The following is an 18,167-nucleotide window of genomic DNA, read 5'->3' as shown; positions in this document are numbered from 1 at the left end:
ACATTTGTGGCATAAAAGAAATTTGGTAGAACTCTTTTTTTTTAACCTGTTTTTCCAAATATTTTGTGTAATATTGGAGTTAATTGTTCTTAATTTTTGGTAGAATTCACTTATGCATCCATCTGGCCCTTAGGATTTTTTCTTAGGGAGTTCATTGATGGCTTGTTCGATTTATTTTTCTAAAATGGAGTTATTTAAGTATTCTGTTTCCTCTTCTGTTAATTTAAGCTATTTATATTTTTGTAAATTGACAGGTTTATTGACATATCCTTGTTTAATTCATTTTTGATACTGATAATTTGATTTTCTTTCTTTTTAGAAGATCAAATTAATCAATGGTTTATTTTCTTCCTACATAAAACTAGCTCCTTGTTTTATTAATTCAATGGTTTTCCTACTGTCAATTTTATTAATCTTTGCTTTGTGTTTTTTTAGGCTTTCCAATTTGGTGTTTAATGGAGAATTTTTAATTTGTTCTTTTTCTAGTTTTTTTGTAATTGTATGCCTAATTCATTGATCTGGTTTTTCTCTGTTTTACTGATATAAGTGTTTGTAGGTATAACTTTTCCCCTAAATATTGTTCTGGCTGCTTTCCATAGGGCATATATAACTTTTAAGACTCTAGGTTCTAAGTTTTCTTCAGGAAATAATAAAGGGGGAAGAATAAATACAAATGAAAGGTGAACTTTTTATACTCTTCAAGTAGAGTTCACACATGCCTTGTGACCCTGTGACTCCTGGGTTGATAAATCTTGGGACTTCTGTTCCCTTATTGTCAAAAAGGACCAAGTAATTTCTGAGGACTTTGCAAGCTCTAAAATGTTAAGATTGTGTTTTAGAAATCCCTATTAAGACTAAACATGAAGAGATTAAATTAAGATAAAACCATATTTGTCTTCAGTAGGTAAGAAATAATACTTTTGAGGTAACTGGGGGTGCAGATGAGACTCATCATCCTGAATTCAAATCTGGTCTCTGACATTACTAACTGTGTGGCTCTGGGCAAGTCATGTCACCTTGTTTGCCTCAGATTTCTCAGTATAAAATGAGATGGAGAAAGAAATGGCATTTTGGTATCTTTGCCAAGAAAATCCCAAATGGGGTCATAGAGAGTTGGACATTAATGAAAAACTACTGAATGATAATAACATTCATTAGTATGCTGTATTAGTTACTCTTGTTGATTTCTTCTCTAGAGTGACTAGAAACATGTCTGCTAAGAAGAAATCAGAGCAGCGGCAGAAACATCAGCTCAAAATGAAAGCAGAGAGACACACTGTTCCCGTGGTCAGTGATGAAATGCCTCCTTCTAAGAAAATGAAAGTGTGAGTAGACAGGTAGTTGGGTTTTCCCCTACTTCAGGTGACTTTCCTTTATTCATTAATCCTCTCATAGTCTCGGTCATATTCTTTTGGCTACATTTTTTGTGAGGGCAATTGGAAATGGCTTTTGCATTTAATAAATATTATTGCCAGTGTAAGGTCAGCTTGTTTCAAGCATACTTGTTACATCACTGAGTGTTCTAGGGACACTAATGAAATAGTAGCTAAACTGAATTAGATGAATTAATTATGTGGCAGAAAACATACCTATCTTCCTAAAAAGTGTAACTCTTTGTATTGTTGTCTACCTTTTTTTCCTGGATCTGCTTTTGTCTCTGGATTTTTGTGTTAACCACTACTCTCTCTTGCTTCCCCTCCTACTTGTCTGTCTGTTCCCCGGACTTCTTTGTTGGATCATTATTCATATACATTTAATAGTATGTAGCTCCACGGCTGTCTTGAGCCCTCTTCACTGGTTATTTTGTATCCTCTCAGTTGATCTCGTCAACTATCATGAATTAATTCATCAGATTTGTGTAGATGACTCCTAAATCTGTATGTACAGGACTAGTCTCTCTGCCGAGTTCTGATTCATGTTATCAGCTGGTTTTTGGACAATTTCAACTACCAGGGTGGTCCCACAAGTATTCCAAATTTGACATGTTCTAAACACAGTTAATCTTTCCTCCTTAGAGCTCTTTCAAATTGTGCTTCCTATGGAAAGCACCATCATTTCTTCAGTCTCCCAGATTCACAACTTTAGTGCCATCCTTGACTCATTGATCTCATTGACTGTTTACCTCCATACAGTCTGCCTTCTCTCCTTCTATTACACAACTCTCATGCTAGTGTCTGACTCAAATCTTTCCTAGGGTTCCCTTCCTCCTTGTCTGTGCCTCTTGGAATCCCTGTTTTTCTTCAGGACTCTGTTCAAGCTTCATCTTCTACATGGGGACTTCTTCCTATATGCTTGTGTTCTTCCCTGCTTCCCTCCAAGCTTACCTTTTATCTGCTTTCTGAATATCTGAGAGCAGACACTTTTTCATATTTGTGTTTGTATTCCTAGTAACTAGCACTGTGATTTATGCTAGGAGGTACTTAATAAGTGTTAGTTTGATTATGCTTTAACTGATTTTATATGTGACTCTGGGAAGACTGAATACATATCTGCTTTTGACACTTTCTGACCTCTAGCACTGAGGGCAAAAGTAAGTCCATAAAAGGTAATGCTTCCAAAAATGATACCCAGAAGAAAGAGTCTTCCGTGGGGCGACCTACAGGCAGAGCAGCTGTGTCTTGCATACCACCCATAAGGTGAGGACCTTCCCTAGCTGGTATTGAGCTGTATATCAGATTTGTGAATTCTTTTAAAAGTTTAAGCGGGTGGTGACTTGATAGTTTCCAAGTGAGCCTTGACTTGGTCATGCTGACCTTAATGAAAATATATCTGGATTCATGTTTAGGGGCTTTGGAAACAACTCTTTAGGACTATTTGAGTGTTTACATCTTTGTTTTTTCTCATTTCATCTTTATTTCTTTTCAGGAAAAAGGTTCTAAAAAGTACAGAGGAACAAGAGTTGGAGAAGAGACTGAAGATGCAACAGGAGGTGGTAGAGATGCGTAAGAAGAACGAAGAGTCCTTGAAAATAGCTCTAGCAGGTATAGGCCAACTCTGTTGAAATCTCATTTATGATTGCTTCTGTTTAGCATTTCCTTAGTAGATGGAGGTTTTTACAGTAAAGGTTTCCTATGTGATTCATAGTCTGTATAAGTGGGTTATGATTATTAAAACACTGAGATGAAACACTGAGCAGTGTTGTTCTGCCAATTGTAGCACTACAATTTGCCCTATAAACATTGATCTTCTTGAGAATTGTTAGGAGCTTTGGTCTACAGAGAAAAGTAGGAGCAAAGGTAGTTCTTGGAACAATTACCAGTAGTTTTACCTGGTAATGGAAACCTGATGCTTTTTTTTTGGGGAGAGCAACTAGGGTTACATGACTTGTCCAGGGTCACACAGCTAGAAAGTGTTAAGTATCCAAGGCTGGATTTGAACTCGGGTCCTTCTTACTCCAGGGCCAGTGCTCTATTCACTGTTATCTAGCTGCCCCTAACTTGAGTTTTCAAGAATTTTTCAAGAATAAGGCAGGATTGAGAGGATTAAAGAAAATGACTTGTTCTGTCCTTTGGCAGTATCCACAAAAATACTATCCAGGAGGCTGAGTCTAACCTTCAGAGTGCCAGTGGCAAATTAGGAAACTGGCAATATTATATTGGGTCTGCAAGTTAAGAGTGTTGGTTGTGCAGTATTCTCTGCTCATGGTGGTTATATTTCCAAAGTTTCAGTTTTCTTTTTTTTTTCTTTTTGTTTACTGTATCCAGGGCAGCCTCCAAAGAAAATTGTCAGCCAAGTAACCAAGTCAGTTGATTTCCACTTCCATACAGATGATAGGATCAAACAGCACCCAAAAAACCAGGAAGAATACAAAGAGGTGAATTTTACTTCTGAACTTCGGAAGCATGCTCCATCTCCGGTAAGGTAACAGGCAAAATGACCTGGTCCCACTTATTAATGTATTCAAAAGGATATTGTGCTATTATTCTAAATAGTTATTAATTATCTCAGAGGAGATAAGAACAAGGGTAGAGAGATACATATTAACTCCATGGCCAACCATTCTGGAAAATAATTTGAAATTGTATCAAGCACCACATACCCTTTGACCCATCAAAACTTTATTCTGGGTGTTTTTTGAGCATTCCAGGTATAAAGCACTGGTCAAGTGGAAAGAGAATAATGATTTGAATGAGAATGGGACAAAGACCCACATGAAGCAAGACACCAATGGCATTTCTTAATTTACTCTTCTTCAGTTTCCTCATCTATAGAATGGAAGTTATCCTTTTATCACTTAACTCATGAACAAGTTTGCTTTGAGAAAAGTGCTTTACAAATTGTGAAGTGCCACAGAAATATGAGATATTAGCAATAATATGATACTCCAAGAACATGTTAAATCCATGTAAACTATCTTGAATAGAATGAAGACCGAGGAGACCCTGAAGTCAGCACATCCAGACTAGATGTGATTAATTAGAAATAAATTCCACAAAGTAGGAGAATCTCAGTTGAATGACTTACATAGTATTTTACATCATTTATCTCATGAGATCTCTTCAATAGTCTTTAAACAAATAGACTTTATACTTATTTTACCTGTCAAGAAAATGAGTTCAAGGTCATACATTTGATGAACATTGAGTGAAACCCGAGTCAAGTTAACCTGAAGAATCCATTCCTTTTTATCCCCATAAAACGGTCATGGTGTAGTAAGAAAAAGAAAAGCTTATCCAGAGACTATAATAAAGATAGTTATTCTCTTTCTTGGTAGATGCTGATGACTTTGTGTAATCTGGTTAATCTCATTTGCTTTTTTCTGACCTAGAATTTACCCAGAGAACTCCAGAATTGGAGTCAGAATAACTAGGTGTAATCCCCTCACATTAGCCATATGACCTTACGAAAATCATTTAAACTTATTTGAGCTTGTGCCTCTAGCATAAAATGGAAGCAATTTTGTTTACTTTGACTACTTCACAGCATAGTTGTGAGGATAAGGCTTTAGGATTTATACTAATTTTATTTTTGAGTGTAGGACTCATACTGCCAGATTAGAGGTTAAGACTGCAGCAGTCACAGAAAATTGCTTTTAAAATCGTGTTTTCTTAACTGAAAAGCCATTGTATTTTGTGTGTGTGTGTGTGTGTGTATAAAAGTTTTCAAAGGAGATTTGTCATTTTGCATACATTTTCCTGTCTGCAGGCCCGAGTAGGCAAGGGGCCTACCATCGCCAAACCTTTCAATTTGTCCCAAGGAAAGAAAAGGCCTTTTGAAGAAACAGCTTCTACTTATGTCCCTCTTGCACAGCAAGTTGAAGCTTTCCATAAACGAACTCCCAGTAGGTACCACCTGAGAAGCAAGAAAGATGATGAGAGTAAGTGTTTCCTATTTGAATTGAGCGTAATTATACATATATATAAAAGTATGTAATTTTGTATGGGGAACAGACATACAGCATAGTGTCTCTCTGACTTTTTGAGTTTGTGACATACCTGTAAACTTGTGGTTTAGGGAGGAGTAGTGGTGAAGAATGGTTTCCCTCTTGTTTTTCTAGCTGTTTGTCTATTTGTTTATAATACTAAGTTAAATTTCTATATTACTTTAAGGTTTAAAGAACATGGTCATCACAATTATCTTATGAGTGGATAGTGCAGGTATTTATTCTCAATTTATAGATTAAGTGGAATGTGTTGATCCATGAACTTATGTTCAGTTACAAGTCTTGTGACTTGTAACTCTCATTCATGTACTAAGTCTCAACATCATTGTTGAGAAGAAATCCAACATGAAAGACTTTTTTTTCTCTTTTGTTTTTTAACATCCTTGATATTGATAATAGAAGATAATCGTTACATATTTACACATAAAATAAATTGTAGAAAAGACTTTTGAGTGCTGCATTTTTCTCTATAGTCAAGTCCTCTTAGTAAAACAAAGTATCTTTTGTTCTGTATTGATGCCTTTCAGTCATTTGTGTGACCTAGAACTATACTCTGCCATGGAAAATGACAAATGTAACCTGGGCAAAACCTACTGGAATTAATGCTTTATTCCCTTATGATATTTTCTTTAAAATACTTTCAATACAAACATTGATTATTTTCATAAAGATGTTTAGAAAATAGGTCTGTGACAAAGTAGTTCTTGATTATTTGGCCTCTTGGGATAAATTAGGTTGTCCATGATTTCCCCCTTTATTTGTTCAGGATCTTCTAGATATTTTGAAAAGCAGTCCCTCAAAACTGTGTTTATCTTTCAGCATGAATTTTTTTCTGTGTATAAGTGATCTGAGTTAGCTTTTCTTTCCATCTTTATTATCTTTAATTCCATTTTTACTTTCTCATAGTTTAATGAGAATTAAATTGTTGGAGTCCATGTGATTGTTCTGCTGTTAATAGTGATGAAAATAATTTGTTATAGAATATACAATTGGTTTCATTTTCTTTCTGTATTTTTTCTACCTAGTTTCATTAATAAGTGATTATATAATCATAACTTTAGAACAAGAAGGGTTCTTAAAGATTATCTTGTCCAACCAATCCATTTGTATTATTGCTGAAGAAAGTGAGCAGAGGGGTTAATAACAAAAATAGTAAGTTGAAAATAAATAGTTTAGTCGAGTCTCACTTCAAGTAGATGGTTTTCACTATTTTTCACTGTTAAGGGGTGGTAATAACAACAATCCACATTTATTTAGTGCTTTAAAATTTGCAAAGTCTTTACAAATATTCCCTCATTTGATCCTCAAGATAACAGGAAGTAGGTTCTATCATCATCATCCCCATTTAAGGAGTGAGTTATATTTATTTATTTGTAGACCCTTTGCACAGGGCTGCAGATTGGAAATTAGCAATCTATAATGCTCTACCTCATTGTCAGTCATAAGGTATTTTGTTTGGAAAATGGAAGGGAGTTATTTGAAAATCTTTCAGTGGAACTTTTGACAAGAAAAATGAACTTCTTTTAAAAAAAATTTTAATGAACAAATTGAATTTTCTTTTTCAATCCTGTCCTTCCCCTTTGAATAAAAAGAAAAAAGACCAAATCCTTTGTAATAAATATGCATAGTCAGGCAAAAACAAATTTCCTCATTGGTCATATTCAGGAATAGTTTCAATTGCCTTCCTATCCTTTGACCATTTATCAGTTGGAGAATGGCTTGATTTCTTATAAATTAGAGTCAATTCTCTATATATTTTGGAAATGAGGCCTTTATCAGAACCTTTAACTGTAAAAATATTTTCCCAGTTTACTGCTTCCCTTCTAATCTTGTTTTTATTAGTTTTGTTTGTACAAAAGCTTTTTAATTTGATATAATCAAAACTTTCTATTTTGTGATCAATAATCTCTAGTTCTTCTTTAGTCATAAATTCCTTACCTCACAAGTCTGAGAGGTAAACTATCCTATGTTCCTCTAATTTATTTATAATCTCATTCTTTATGCCTAAATAATGAACCCCTTTTGATCTTATAGTGGTGTATGGTGTTAAGTGTGTTGTGCCACAGTTCCCTTTTAAAGTCCTGACCCAGTTTCCCAATTGTCCTATTTAGTTACTCTGCCTCAGGTTTTAACCTTTCCCTCTTAATGTTTGATGAGATAAAGGTTTTATATCTTTAGGCTATAATGATTCCTTCTTAATGTTTGACAGGATAAAGGTCTATCCATTTTAGACATCATTAGAATATCAGTAACCTCTCCAGTACCTCCCTCCAGTGTGATTAATGACTTTTGTTTCATATTTAAAAGAACATTAATGTTTTATATAAATCGGAGAAGCTTTTCTTTATGAGTGAAAAAAGAACGCTAAGATATACCAACACACCATTTATTCCTGATTGTTATCCACTGTAACCTGGGCAAAACCAACTGGAGTCCCAGTTATGGCAGGGCATCCAATAGCATTTTTATGGTTTCACTTGTAGGTCTCTTGCCCTCCAAACCATCGGTACTCAAGATAACAAACCCACAGACTCCTGTATTTAAAACCAAGCAGCGGGCAAGGCCTGTAACGTGTAAGAGCACCGCTGAATTGGAAGCAGAGGAACTTGAGAAAATTCAACAGTAAGTTTCCATAAAACAGTGAAAAATCTAATTTTAGCAACTGGTGTACTGTTTCCTTACTTGGTAATTGATAGACTCCTTTCAGTGTCTGTGGGACTTCATTCCACATGTGACTTTTTATCCAGCCTCAAGGTAAGGAACCAATTGAGGGAGCAACTAGGGAGTCAGGCTTGTTTTGGGAGGGATGAGTGAAAAGAAGCAGCAAGCTGTTATATAGGAAAAGCCTTACTTGATTTTTACAGCTTGTGAAGGATAAATATTGTTGATCCCGTTTACAGATGAGAAAATTAAGGCTTAATGAATAAAGTGGCTTTTCCACAGTTATTTAGCTAGTAGGAGACAGAACAGGTTTTCTGACTACTAATTATTACAGTGTTTTTCTCATTAATCTGTGATTCTAATAGCCAGTGCCATTATATGACTAATAGCATTGTCAACTAAGGTTAAACGTTGAGATGGAATATAGAAAATCTTCTCCTCCTAATGGTACTATTTGTTTTAGTGCTTGTGGAGAAGACAGAAACAAGTTACTATGAGTAAAAAACGAGTCACATTCTATGGAGTTAATCAAAGGTTAAGACATTCTATAATAATTTCTCCTTTCTAACAGTATTAAAAGATGGTATTATTATACGTCAATGACAATTGATATCTTAATGAAGTTTAAAATACACTATGAAGAGAAATTTCCATGATTGTTGTTTCTGTCTTTGACACTTTTTTTTTTTTTAAAACTTTCTTGACATTTCATTAATCATTTTACAGATACAAATTCAAAGCACGGGAACTTGATTCTAGAATCCTTGAAGGTGGGCCCATACTACCAAAAAAACCTCCTGTAAAGCCACCCACTCAAGCTATTGGTTTTGACCTAGAAATTGAGAAAAGAATACAGGAACGAGAGGGAAAAAAGAAGCCAGAAGAGGATCACTTTGAGTTTCATTCTAGACCTTGTCCTACAAAGATCTTGGAAGATGTTGTGGTGAGAATTTTATTTCTTCAAGTGCAAGTAAAAGTGTCTTGAGAACTAGAAATTGAATAAAATAGGTGGGTGCCAGTTTGTTAGGATTTGTATTCATGTTTTGGTCTTTATAGTGTGAGAAAAGGTTGAGGTACTTTTGGGGTATAAAATTAGTTAGATCAAGTTAATATCAATTCCTGGTAAGATTTTTTTAAAAAATGCAATAAAGACCATTTATTTTCTTCTGATTTCTTATTCTGGCATGAAAGCGAGTGACTATCTTTTCAGACAAGTGTCTTTGAATGTCAGGGATTTATAAATAATGATGAAAAAAATCATGATTATATAACAAACAATGAATAAAAGAATATCTTATTATATTAATATATTGTGATTATCATGTTATGTATTTATAATTATGTTATAAACATATAAACCATGTTAATATTCTAATAAATTAAGTCATAATTATTGTAATCAGCATTTATACTTTTCTTAAAAGTTTTAAAAATATTTTACATATATTATCTCATTTGATTGTCATATGTCCTGCAACATGTGAAGTAGGTACTATTATTAACTATTCTATAGATGGGGAAACTGAGGCTGATTGAGTTTAAATGACTTTTCTCATGTCAGAGCTGGGATTCACATTCTTGATTTTCCCAACTAGCAAGTCCAAGGATCTACCCAAGGTGCTGCTTTCCTGCCCTAAGCCCTAACAGTTCTTGCCAAGCTGGAAAAACAAATACTTTTTGACAAATTCATAATTTTGTTGACTCTGACTTTTAAAACATTTGTTATCTTGAGTGAGTTTGTTTTTTTTTTTTAATTTGAGTTCTAGATTCTCTCTCTCCATATGAATCCATTGAAAAGGCAAGTACTATTATAACAATAATTCGTGTGAAGTTATGCAAAACATTTCCATATCAGCCATATTTTTACTAGAAAAGTATAGGAAGTAAAGAAAAAAAAAGAAAAGTATAGGAAATAAGGAAATTATACTTTATTTTGCACTCATCATATCATCAGTTTGCTCTCTGAAGGTGGATAGCATTTTTCATCATTTGGAATTATCTTAGATTGTTATATTGATCAGAGTAGTCATGTCGTTGATAGTTGATCATCATTACAACATTGCTGTTAGTATACACAATGATATCTACTTCTCACTTTATTTTGCATTAGTTCATGAGTCTTGCCATGTTTTTCTGAAATCACCCCTCTCGTCATTTCTTAAGGCATAGTAGTATTCCATCATTATCATTTGTTATAACTTGTTCAGCTATTCCTCATCCCTTTGATTTCCAATTCTTTGCCATCATAACAAAAGCTATTGTAAATTTTTTTGCACATATAGGTCCTTTTCCTTTTTCTTTCATCTTGTTGGGATGTAGACTAAATAGTGGTATTGTTGAGTCAAAGGCTATGCCAGCCTAGTGCCAAATTTTCAGAGTAGTTGAGTCACTTCATTTCTCTACCAATTATTCATTAGTGTATAAATTTTCCCCTAATCTCCTCCAGCTTTTGTTATTTCTGATCAGTTGAGGTGGTATTTCAGAGTTTTAATTTGAGTATCTCTTATCAGTTGTGATTTAGAGGATTTTTTCATATAACTAGAGGTAGCTTGAATTCTTCTGAAAACTGCTTGTTTATATATCTTTTGACCATTTACTACTTGGAGAATGGTTATTTTTAATAAATTTTGACTCAATTCTATACTCCTTATATATTTGAGAAATGAGACTTTTGTCAGAGAAACTTGATATAAAAATTTTTACTATTATTTCATTATCTATGGTATCTTTTAGAAAAATATAGTTTCCCTGATTATCTTTTTTAATTAGGTCTGGTTTTGTTTTTGCTTTGTTAAGAGTGCTTACAATTATGCATATGTGGCTATGCAGTGATCTTACTCTGATTTTCTGTACTTGGCCAGGTTTCTGTATATAGAAGTTTTTTGTTTTTTTTAATATAGCAAAAATTCTTAACCCCCACATAGTGTCACTTAACTGAATGTGGGGCTCACAAAATTATGATTTATTATTAGGAAATATTTAATTTGTGTGCCTGTTTTATATGCCTATACACTTGGGCTCACAATAAAATTGCTTGGGTAATCTTTTAAAGAGATAACAAGTCAAAAAAGTTATCAGCTCTACTGTATATGGTCTGCAGTATATATATATTTTTTAGGCTTGATGAATGAAAGTAGACTGGGAAAGCAGAAGGTTTGAGCTCTTCTTCCTGTGTGACCATGTGTTCATCATTTCTTCTTTTAGAATCTCTTTCTTCCTCCTCAGTAAAATGAGAGGATTAACCAGATCACTTAAGTCCTCTGCAGCTCTCAGAGTTCTATTATCCTGTTGTTTTGCCTACCAAATCTCTTGGCTCTTTAGTAAGTATAGTCTTTTTTCCCCCTAGTAAATTTGTTTTTAATATACATTATTTTATGAATCATGTTGGAAAAGAAAAATCAGAGCAAAAAGAAAAAATAGGTAGAGATTAAAAAAGAAAAAGAAATAAATAGCGTGGTGTTATAACATTCAGTTTCCTTAGTTCCTTTTTCTGGATGCAGATGGCATTTTCTGTCCAAAGTCTATTGGGATTTCTTGGGTCACTGAACCACTGAGAACCACATCTTTCATAGTTAATTATCACATATTCTTGCTGTTATTATGTACATTGTATTCATGGTTCTGCTTGTTTCACTCTGTATCAGTTCATGTAAATCTTTTCAGATCTTTCTAAAATCAACTTGTTCATTTTTTTTTAATAGAACAATACTATTCCATTACCATCATATACCACAATTCAGCCATTCCCCAGTTTATGACATCTACTCATTTTCCAATTCTTTGCTACCACCAAAAGCTGCTACAAATATTTTTGCATGTGAATCCTATTCCCTTCTTTGTTTCCTTGGAATACAGACACAGTAATGGCACTGTTGGGTCAAGGAGTATGTACAATTTTATAGGCCTTTGGGCATGGTTCCAAATTGCCCTCCAGAATGGTTGGATCATTTCACAATTCCATCAACAATGCATCAGTGTCCCAGTTTTCCCATATCCCCTCCAACATTTTTCATTACCTTTTCCTGTCATCTTAGCCAATCTGAGAGTTGTAAGGTGATCCTCAAAGTTGTTTTAATTTGTATTTCTCTAGTTAATAATGATTTAGAGCATTTTTTTTTTATATAACTATAGATGGCTTTAATTTTGTATTCTGAAAATTTTCTGTTCCTATCCTTTGACTATCAATTGGGGAATGACTTATATTCTTATAAATTTGATACAACTTTTAAATGAAACCTTTATCAGAAATATGGTTATAAAGATTTTTTCCCAACTTTGTAATTCTCTTTTAATCTTGTTTCTGTCGATTTTGTTTGTGCAAAGACTTTTTTATTTAATGTAATCAAAGTTGTCCATTTTGCTTACATGATGTTCTCAAGTTCTTTAGTCATAAATTCTTTCCTTCTCCAAATATCTGATAGATAAATTATCCCTTGTTCTCCTAATAAATTATTATTATTGTTCTCCTAATTTGTTTATGGTTATCATCCTTTATGCCCAATCATGTACCCATTTTGACCTTATTTTTGGTATGGGATATGAGATGTAGGTCTATGCCAAGTTTCTGACGTCATTTTCCAATTTTCCCAGCAATTTTGGTCAGGTACTAAGTTCTTATTCCAGAAGCTGGACTTGAGGGTTTATCAAATTCTAGATTGCTATAGGCCTTGATAATTGCATTGTGCGTATCTAATCTATTCCACTTAGCCAGTACTAAATGGTTTTGATGACTGCTACTTTGTGATATAGTTTTAGGTTTGGCATTGGTAAGCTATCTTCCTTTTTTCTTTAATTCCCTTAATATTCTTGATCTTTTGTTCTTCCAGATGAATTTGGTTTATTTTATCTAATTCTTTAAAATAATTTTTTGGCACTTTGATTGGTATGACACTGAACAAGTAGATCAACTTAGGCAGAATTGTTATTTTTATTATATTAGCTTGGCCTAGCCATGAACAATTGATGTTTTCCCAACTGTTTAGATCTGACTTCATTTGTATGAGAAGGATTTTGTAATTGTATTCATATAGTTCTTGGATTTGTCTTGATAGGTCTACTCCCAAATATTTTATTTTGTCTACAGTGATTTTAAATGGAATTTCTCTTTCTATCTCTTGCTTATGGGCAATGATTTGTATAGGTTTATTTTATATCCTGCAACCTTGCTAAAGCTGTGAATTGTTTCCAGTAGGTTTTTGGATGATTTTCTAGGATTCTCTAAGTACATCATCATATCATCTGCAAAGAGTGACAGTTTTATTTTCTCATTGCCTGTCTTAAGTTTTTAATTTCCTTTTCTTTTCTTATCGCTAAAGCCAACATTTCTAGTACAGTGCTGAATAATAGTGGTGATAATGGGCATCTTTGTTTCACTCCTAATCTTATTGGAAATGTATCCAGTTTCTTTCTATTACAAATAATGCTTGTTCTAGGTTTTAGATATTTTATTATTTTATAGGAATATATATTCCTATATTATTATTATTTTAAGGAAAACTCCTTTTATCTCAACTTTTTCTGCATTTATTGAGATTATCGTGATTTCTGTCATATATTAGTATGGTCAATGGTAATAATTTTCCTGATATTGAACCAGGCCTGAATTCCTGGTACAAATCCCATTTGGTCATAGTGTGTTATCCTTCTGAGAAACTGCTGTAATCTCTTTGCTAGTATTTTATTTAAAATTTTTGCAATATTCATTAAGTAGATTGGTCTGTAATTTTCTCTCTGTTTTGGCTCTTCTTGGTTTAGGTATCAGTACCATATTTGTGTCATAGCAGAAATTTGACAGTACTCTTTACCTATTTTTCCAAATAGTTTCTGTAGTATTGGAATTAATTGTTCTTTAAATGTTTGCTAGAATTCACTTAGTAACTATAGTTTTTTTATTCTTAAGGAGTCCCCTGCACTTGACCTTTTGAGTTGCCATATATTTCAGAAACACTGGACCCAAGAAACTGACCTTTTCTAATCCAGTAGCCACATATTCATAAGGGATGTTATTTAGATCAGATCTACAGAGTTTGATAGTTTTTACTACTTTATTCAAGTTAAGTCTAAATTTTGCAATAAGAAGTTTGTGATCTGAACATCTTCTGCCATTTAACAAAATAAGCAAGCACTAAATGGATGAACAACCTAAACATAAAGTATAATTTAAAAAAAAATTTTTTTTAATGGAAAGAGGTGTTTTTCAGATTTATGGTTTTCAGGAAAACATGTATGGTATAGAAGATATATTTTATTCATAGCTTTATATACTTTTCCAAATAGATTATAAACTTCTTAAAGGGAGGAAATCTATTTTTAATATTTCTTTATATTCCTTATATTTAATAGTTCTTTATATTCCTTACAGTCTTTACATTTCTTACAAACCTTAGACTAAGGTTTGAGCACAGAAGCTTATACAGAGGGTCTCTATAAACATATCTGTTGATCAAATAACAATTTTATATAACCAGGTACATTCTGGTTAACTGCCAGAATATATGGGATTGAAATTATGGGGGTACAAATGAATAGATGATTAACATGAAAGGTTAATTTAGAGTGTTCTCACCAGCATGATTCTGAATAGCCCTGTATTAAATTAAAGAATGAGCCGTGGACTAAAAAACACCTTTAAAAAAAGGGGATGAGAGAGACATGGAGCAAGCAATACTTCGGGAAAATATGCAAGAATGTGTTTGCTAGCCCTGATCTTCCTACTCCTCAATTTAATTTCAAAATACTTATGCTAAAATTATCTCCTCTCTTCACTGATATTATATGTCTGATTATATAGTACCCCAGATTTCTATAAGATTTCCGAATCAAGTTGAAAAAAATTTTTAAGCTTTTTATTTTTAAAATTTATGCAAAGATAATTTTCAGCATTCACCTTTGCAAAATCTTGTTCCAAATTTTTTTCTCCCTCCCTTCCCCTCATCCCCTCCCCTAGTGAAAATAATATGTTGTGATCCACACTCGTTTCCCACAGTCCTCTCTGTGGGTGCAGATGTCTCCATTACAAGATCAGTGGAACTGGCCTGAATCACCCCACTGTGGTGACACAGCTATATCTGTCAGAATTGATCATCATATAATCTTGTTGCTGTGTACAATGCTTTCTTGGCTCTACTCACATCAGTTCATGTAAGTTTCTCCAGGACTTTCTGAAATCAACTTGCTGATTGTTTCTACATATATCATAACGTATGTAGCTATTCCTCAGTAATGGGTATCCACTCAGTTTTCAGGTCCTTGACACTATAAAAAGGGCTGCTACAAACATTTTTGCACAAATGGGTCCTTTTCCCCTTTTTATGATCTCTTTGGGATACAGGCCCAGTAGAGACACTGCTGGATCAAAGGAAATGCATAGTTTGATAACCTTTTGGATATCAAGTTCAAATTTTATATTCTTATTTTCAGGGCTTTTCAGTATTTTGTGCTCTCACATTCATTTTTAACAGTTTTTTTTATCTCCAACTCATTCCCTATTTTAGTCCAAATCCAGAAGAAATGAAATTTTAAATAGAAAAAAATAACACTTTGAAGCCATGAAAAAAACCCAAACTCATAACTGTAAACACATATTAAGTTGAAAGAGCTGGGCCTGGATGATGGGGTTAAAAATGTCTTCCATATCATAATATCTGAATTCTAATGACCAGCTTGCCAGCTTTTCAGCAAGCAAGTCACTTCCTTTTACCTGTTTCATCTATAAAATAAAAGAGAATTGGAATAGATAGGCTCCAAGGTCACATTTATGTTTTGGTATTCTTTTAGGAAAAAAGGCTAGAAGACTAGCAACCAGGAGCCTAATAAGGACTATCAGCTATGAAATTAGAACCTGTTACCATTATTACTGTTACTACAGCTACACTGGTGACAATGTTGTGCAAGGTACTGTTCTAGGTATTGGAAATACAAAGATAATAATATTCTGTACAATCAAGAAGCTTACATTTCATTAATAGTACTAGCACTAACAACTTGAGGCCTTTGGAAGCATGGTGGAAGTGACAGAATTCCAGCTGAACTATTCAAAATACTAAAAGATGATGTTGTTAAAATGTTGCACTCAATATACCAACAAATTTGGAAGACTCGCCAGTGGTGGTTGGATTGGAAAAATCAGTTTACATCTCAATCTTGAAGAATGGGCATTGATAAAAAATGTTCAAACTACCAGATATTTGTGCTCATTTCACATGTCAGTAAGTTATGCTTAAGATTTCGCAAATTAGGCTTCAGCAGTTTGTGAGCTGAGAATTATCAAAAATACAGACTGATTTTTAAAGAGCAGAGAAACTAGAGACCAAATTGTCAAGATTCACTGAATTATATAGCAAGCAAGGGAGTTCCAGAAAATAGCTCCTTTTGCTTCATTGACTATACTAAAGTATTTGACTGTGGGAGTACCAGATTATTTTACTTGTCTCCTAAGGAATTTGTATGTGGTTCAAGCAGCAAAAGTTAGAACCAAGTATGCAATAATTGATTGGCTCAAGATTGGAAAAGGGGTATGAAAAGGCTGTATATTGTCATCTTATTTATTTACTTAATATGCAAAGCATCTCATGTGAAATTACAGACTAGATAAATCCAAGAATTTAGGTTTCCAGGAAAATTACAATGGATCTCAGATACACTGGTGATGATACTCTCTTGGTAGAAACTGAAGAACAATTAGGAAAACTTGGTGAGGATTAAAGAGGAGTGTGTAAAAGCTGGCTTGAAGTTAAACATTTTTTTAAGTTTGTTTTTAATACACATTGTTTTATGAATTTATGTTGGGAAAGGAAAATCAGAGCAAATGGGAAAAACCTTGGGAGACCCAAAAAAAAAAAAAAAACCAGAAAGAAATGAACATAGCATGTGTTGATTTACTTTCAGTCTCTTTAGTTCTTTCTCTGGTTGCAAATGGCATTTTCTCTCCTAAATATATTGGGATTCCTTTGAACCATTGAATTATTGAGAAGAATCAAACCTTTCATAGTTGATCATTGCACAGTCTTACTGTTATTGTATACAATGTATTCCTGGTTCTCCTTGTTTCGATCAGCGTCAGTTCATGTAAGTCTTTCCAGGTCTTTCTATAATCAGCTTGTTTATCATTTTTTATAAAACAATATTTCATTACCTTTATGTATCATACCACAGCTTGTGCAGTCATTCTGCAACTGATGGGCAAGCAGTCCTTTTCCAATTCTTTGCTAGCACATAAAGAGTTGCTACAAACATTTTTGTACATGTGGGTCCTTTTTCCTCCTTTATGATTTCCTTGGATACAGACCCAGTAATAGCACTGCTAGGTCAAAGGGGATGCACTTTTATAGCTCTTGAAGTTGAACATTAAAAAAAATTGAGATCATGACATCTGATCCCATTCCTATCACAAGTAGGAGAAGAAATGAAGATTTTATATTATTGGACTTAAAGATCACTGCAGACAGTGACTGCAGCCATGAAATTAAAAGAAGAAAAGCTATGGCAAATCTGGACAACACACTAAAAAGCAGAGATATCATCTTGCCAACAAAGGACTGTATACTCAAAATTATGGTTTTTCTGATAGTAATTTATGGTTCTGAGAGTTGAGATTATATGGAAAGCTTAGCACCAGAATCAATGTTTTCCTTGGACAGAAAGGAGATCAAATAAAAATAAACTGACTTTATGTTGGAAGAACAAGTACTGAAGCTGAAATTGAAGTTTAAATATTTTGACCATATAATGAAAAGACAGGACTCTTTGGAAAAAAATTCTGATGCTAGAAAAGAAAGGCAAAAGGAGAAGGGAATGAGGGAAAACAAGATGAATAAATAGTGTCATGGAAGCAATAAAGATGAGCTTGGACAGACTTTGGGAGGTAGTGGAGGGCAGAAGGGCCTAGTGTGTTGTGGTCCATGGGATCATGAAGGGTAAGACATGACTGAATGATTGAGCAGTAACAAGTAGCATGTTCATCTAATTCTAATTTCTTTGAAATTGCTTTCTGTATTCTATGAAGTTCTTGTCAGATAGGACCTTCCCTTGTAATTGTGTTTCTGAGTACAGAACAGTGAAGCTGCTGTGTTTGCTTGTTTCTCAGGCTTATTGAGCTAGTCTATAACCACCCCAACAGCACAGA

The 18,167-nt window shown here is 33.7% G+C and overlaps 1 protein-coding gene across 5 annotated transcripts in view; it reads left to right on the top strand.

The window, feature by feature from the left end:
• The window catches only part of TPX2 (TPX2 microtubule nucleation factor), a 63,163-nt gene that overhangs the window by 26,785 nt on the left and 18,211 nt on the right, over positions 1–18,167 (top strand). For 4 of the 5 annotated variants that reach the window (XM_023507349.2, XM_023507348.2, XM_031954123.1 and 1 more), the window contains 7 exons: positions 1,197–1,325; positions 2,517–2,636; positions 2,866–2,981; positions 3,705–3,856; positions 5,146–5,317; positions 7,867–8,005; positions 8,771–8,987. In XM_023507349.2, coding sequence (XP_023363117.1) covers positions 1,197–1,325; positions 2,517–2,636; positions 2,866–2,981; positions 3,705–3,856; positions 5,146–5,317; positions 7,867–8,005; positions 8,771–8,987 — 1,045 coding nt within the window. The remainder of the gene's footprint in view (positions 1–1,196; positions 1,326–2,516; positions 2,637–2,865; positions 2,982–3,704; positions 3,857–5,145; positions 5,318–7,866; positions 8,006–8,770; positions 8,988–18,167) is intronic. The other variant, XM_012553627.3, reaches the window with a different exon arrangement.

The sequence above is a fragment of the Sarcophilus harrisii genome, chromosome 2 (genome assembly GCF_902635505.1).
Source record: "Sarcophilus harrisii chromosome 2, mSarHar1.11, whole genome shotgun sequence".
Taxonomy (NCBI): Eukaryota; Metazoa; Chordata; class Mammalia; order Dasyuromorphia; family Dasyuridae; genus Sarcophilus; species Sarcophilus harrisii.
Note: the sequence above shows the minus strand (reverse complement) of the source record. Positions and strands in the feature narration are given on the sequence as shown.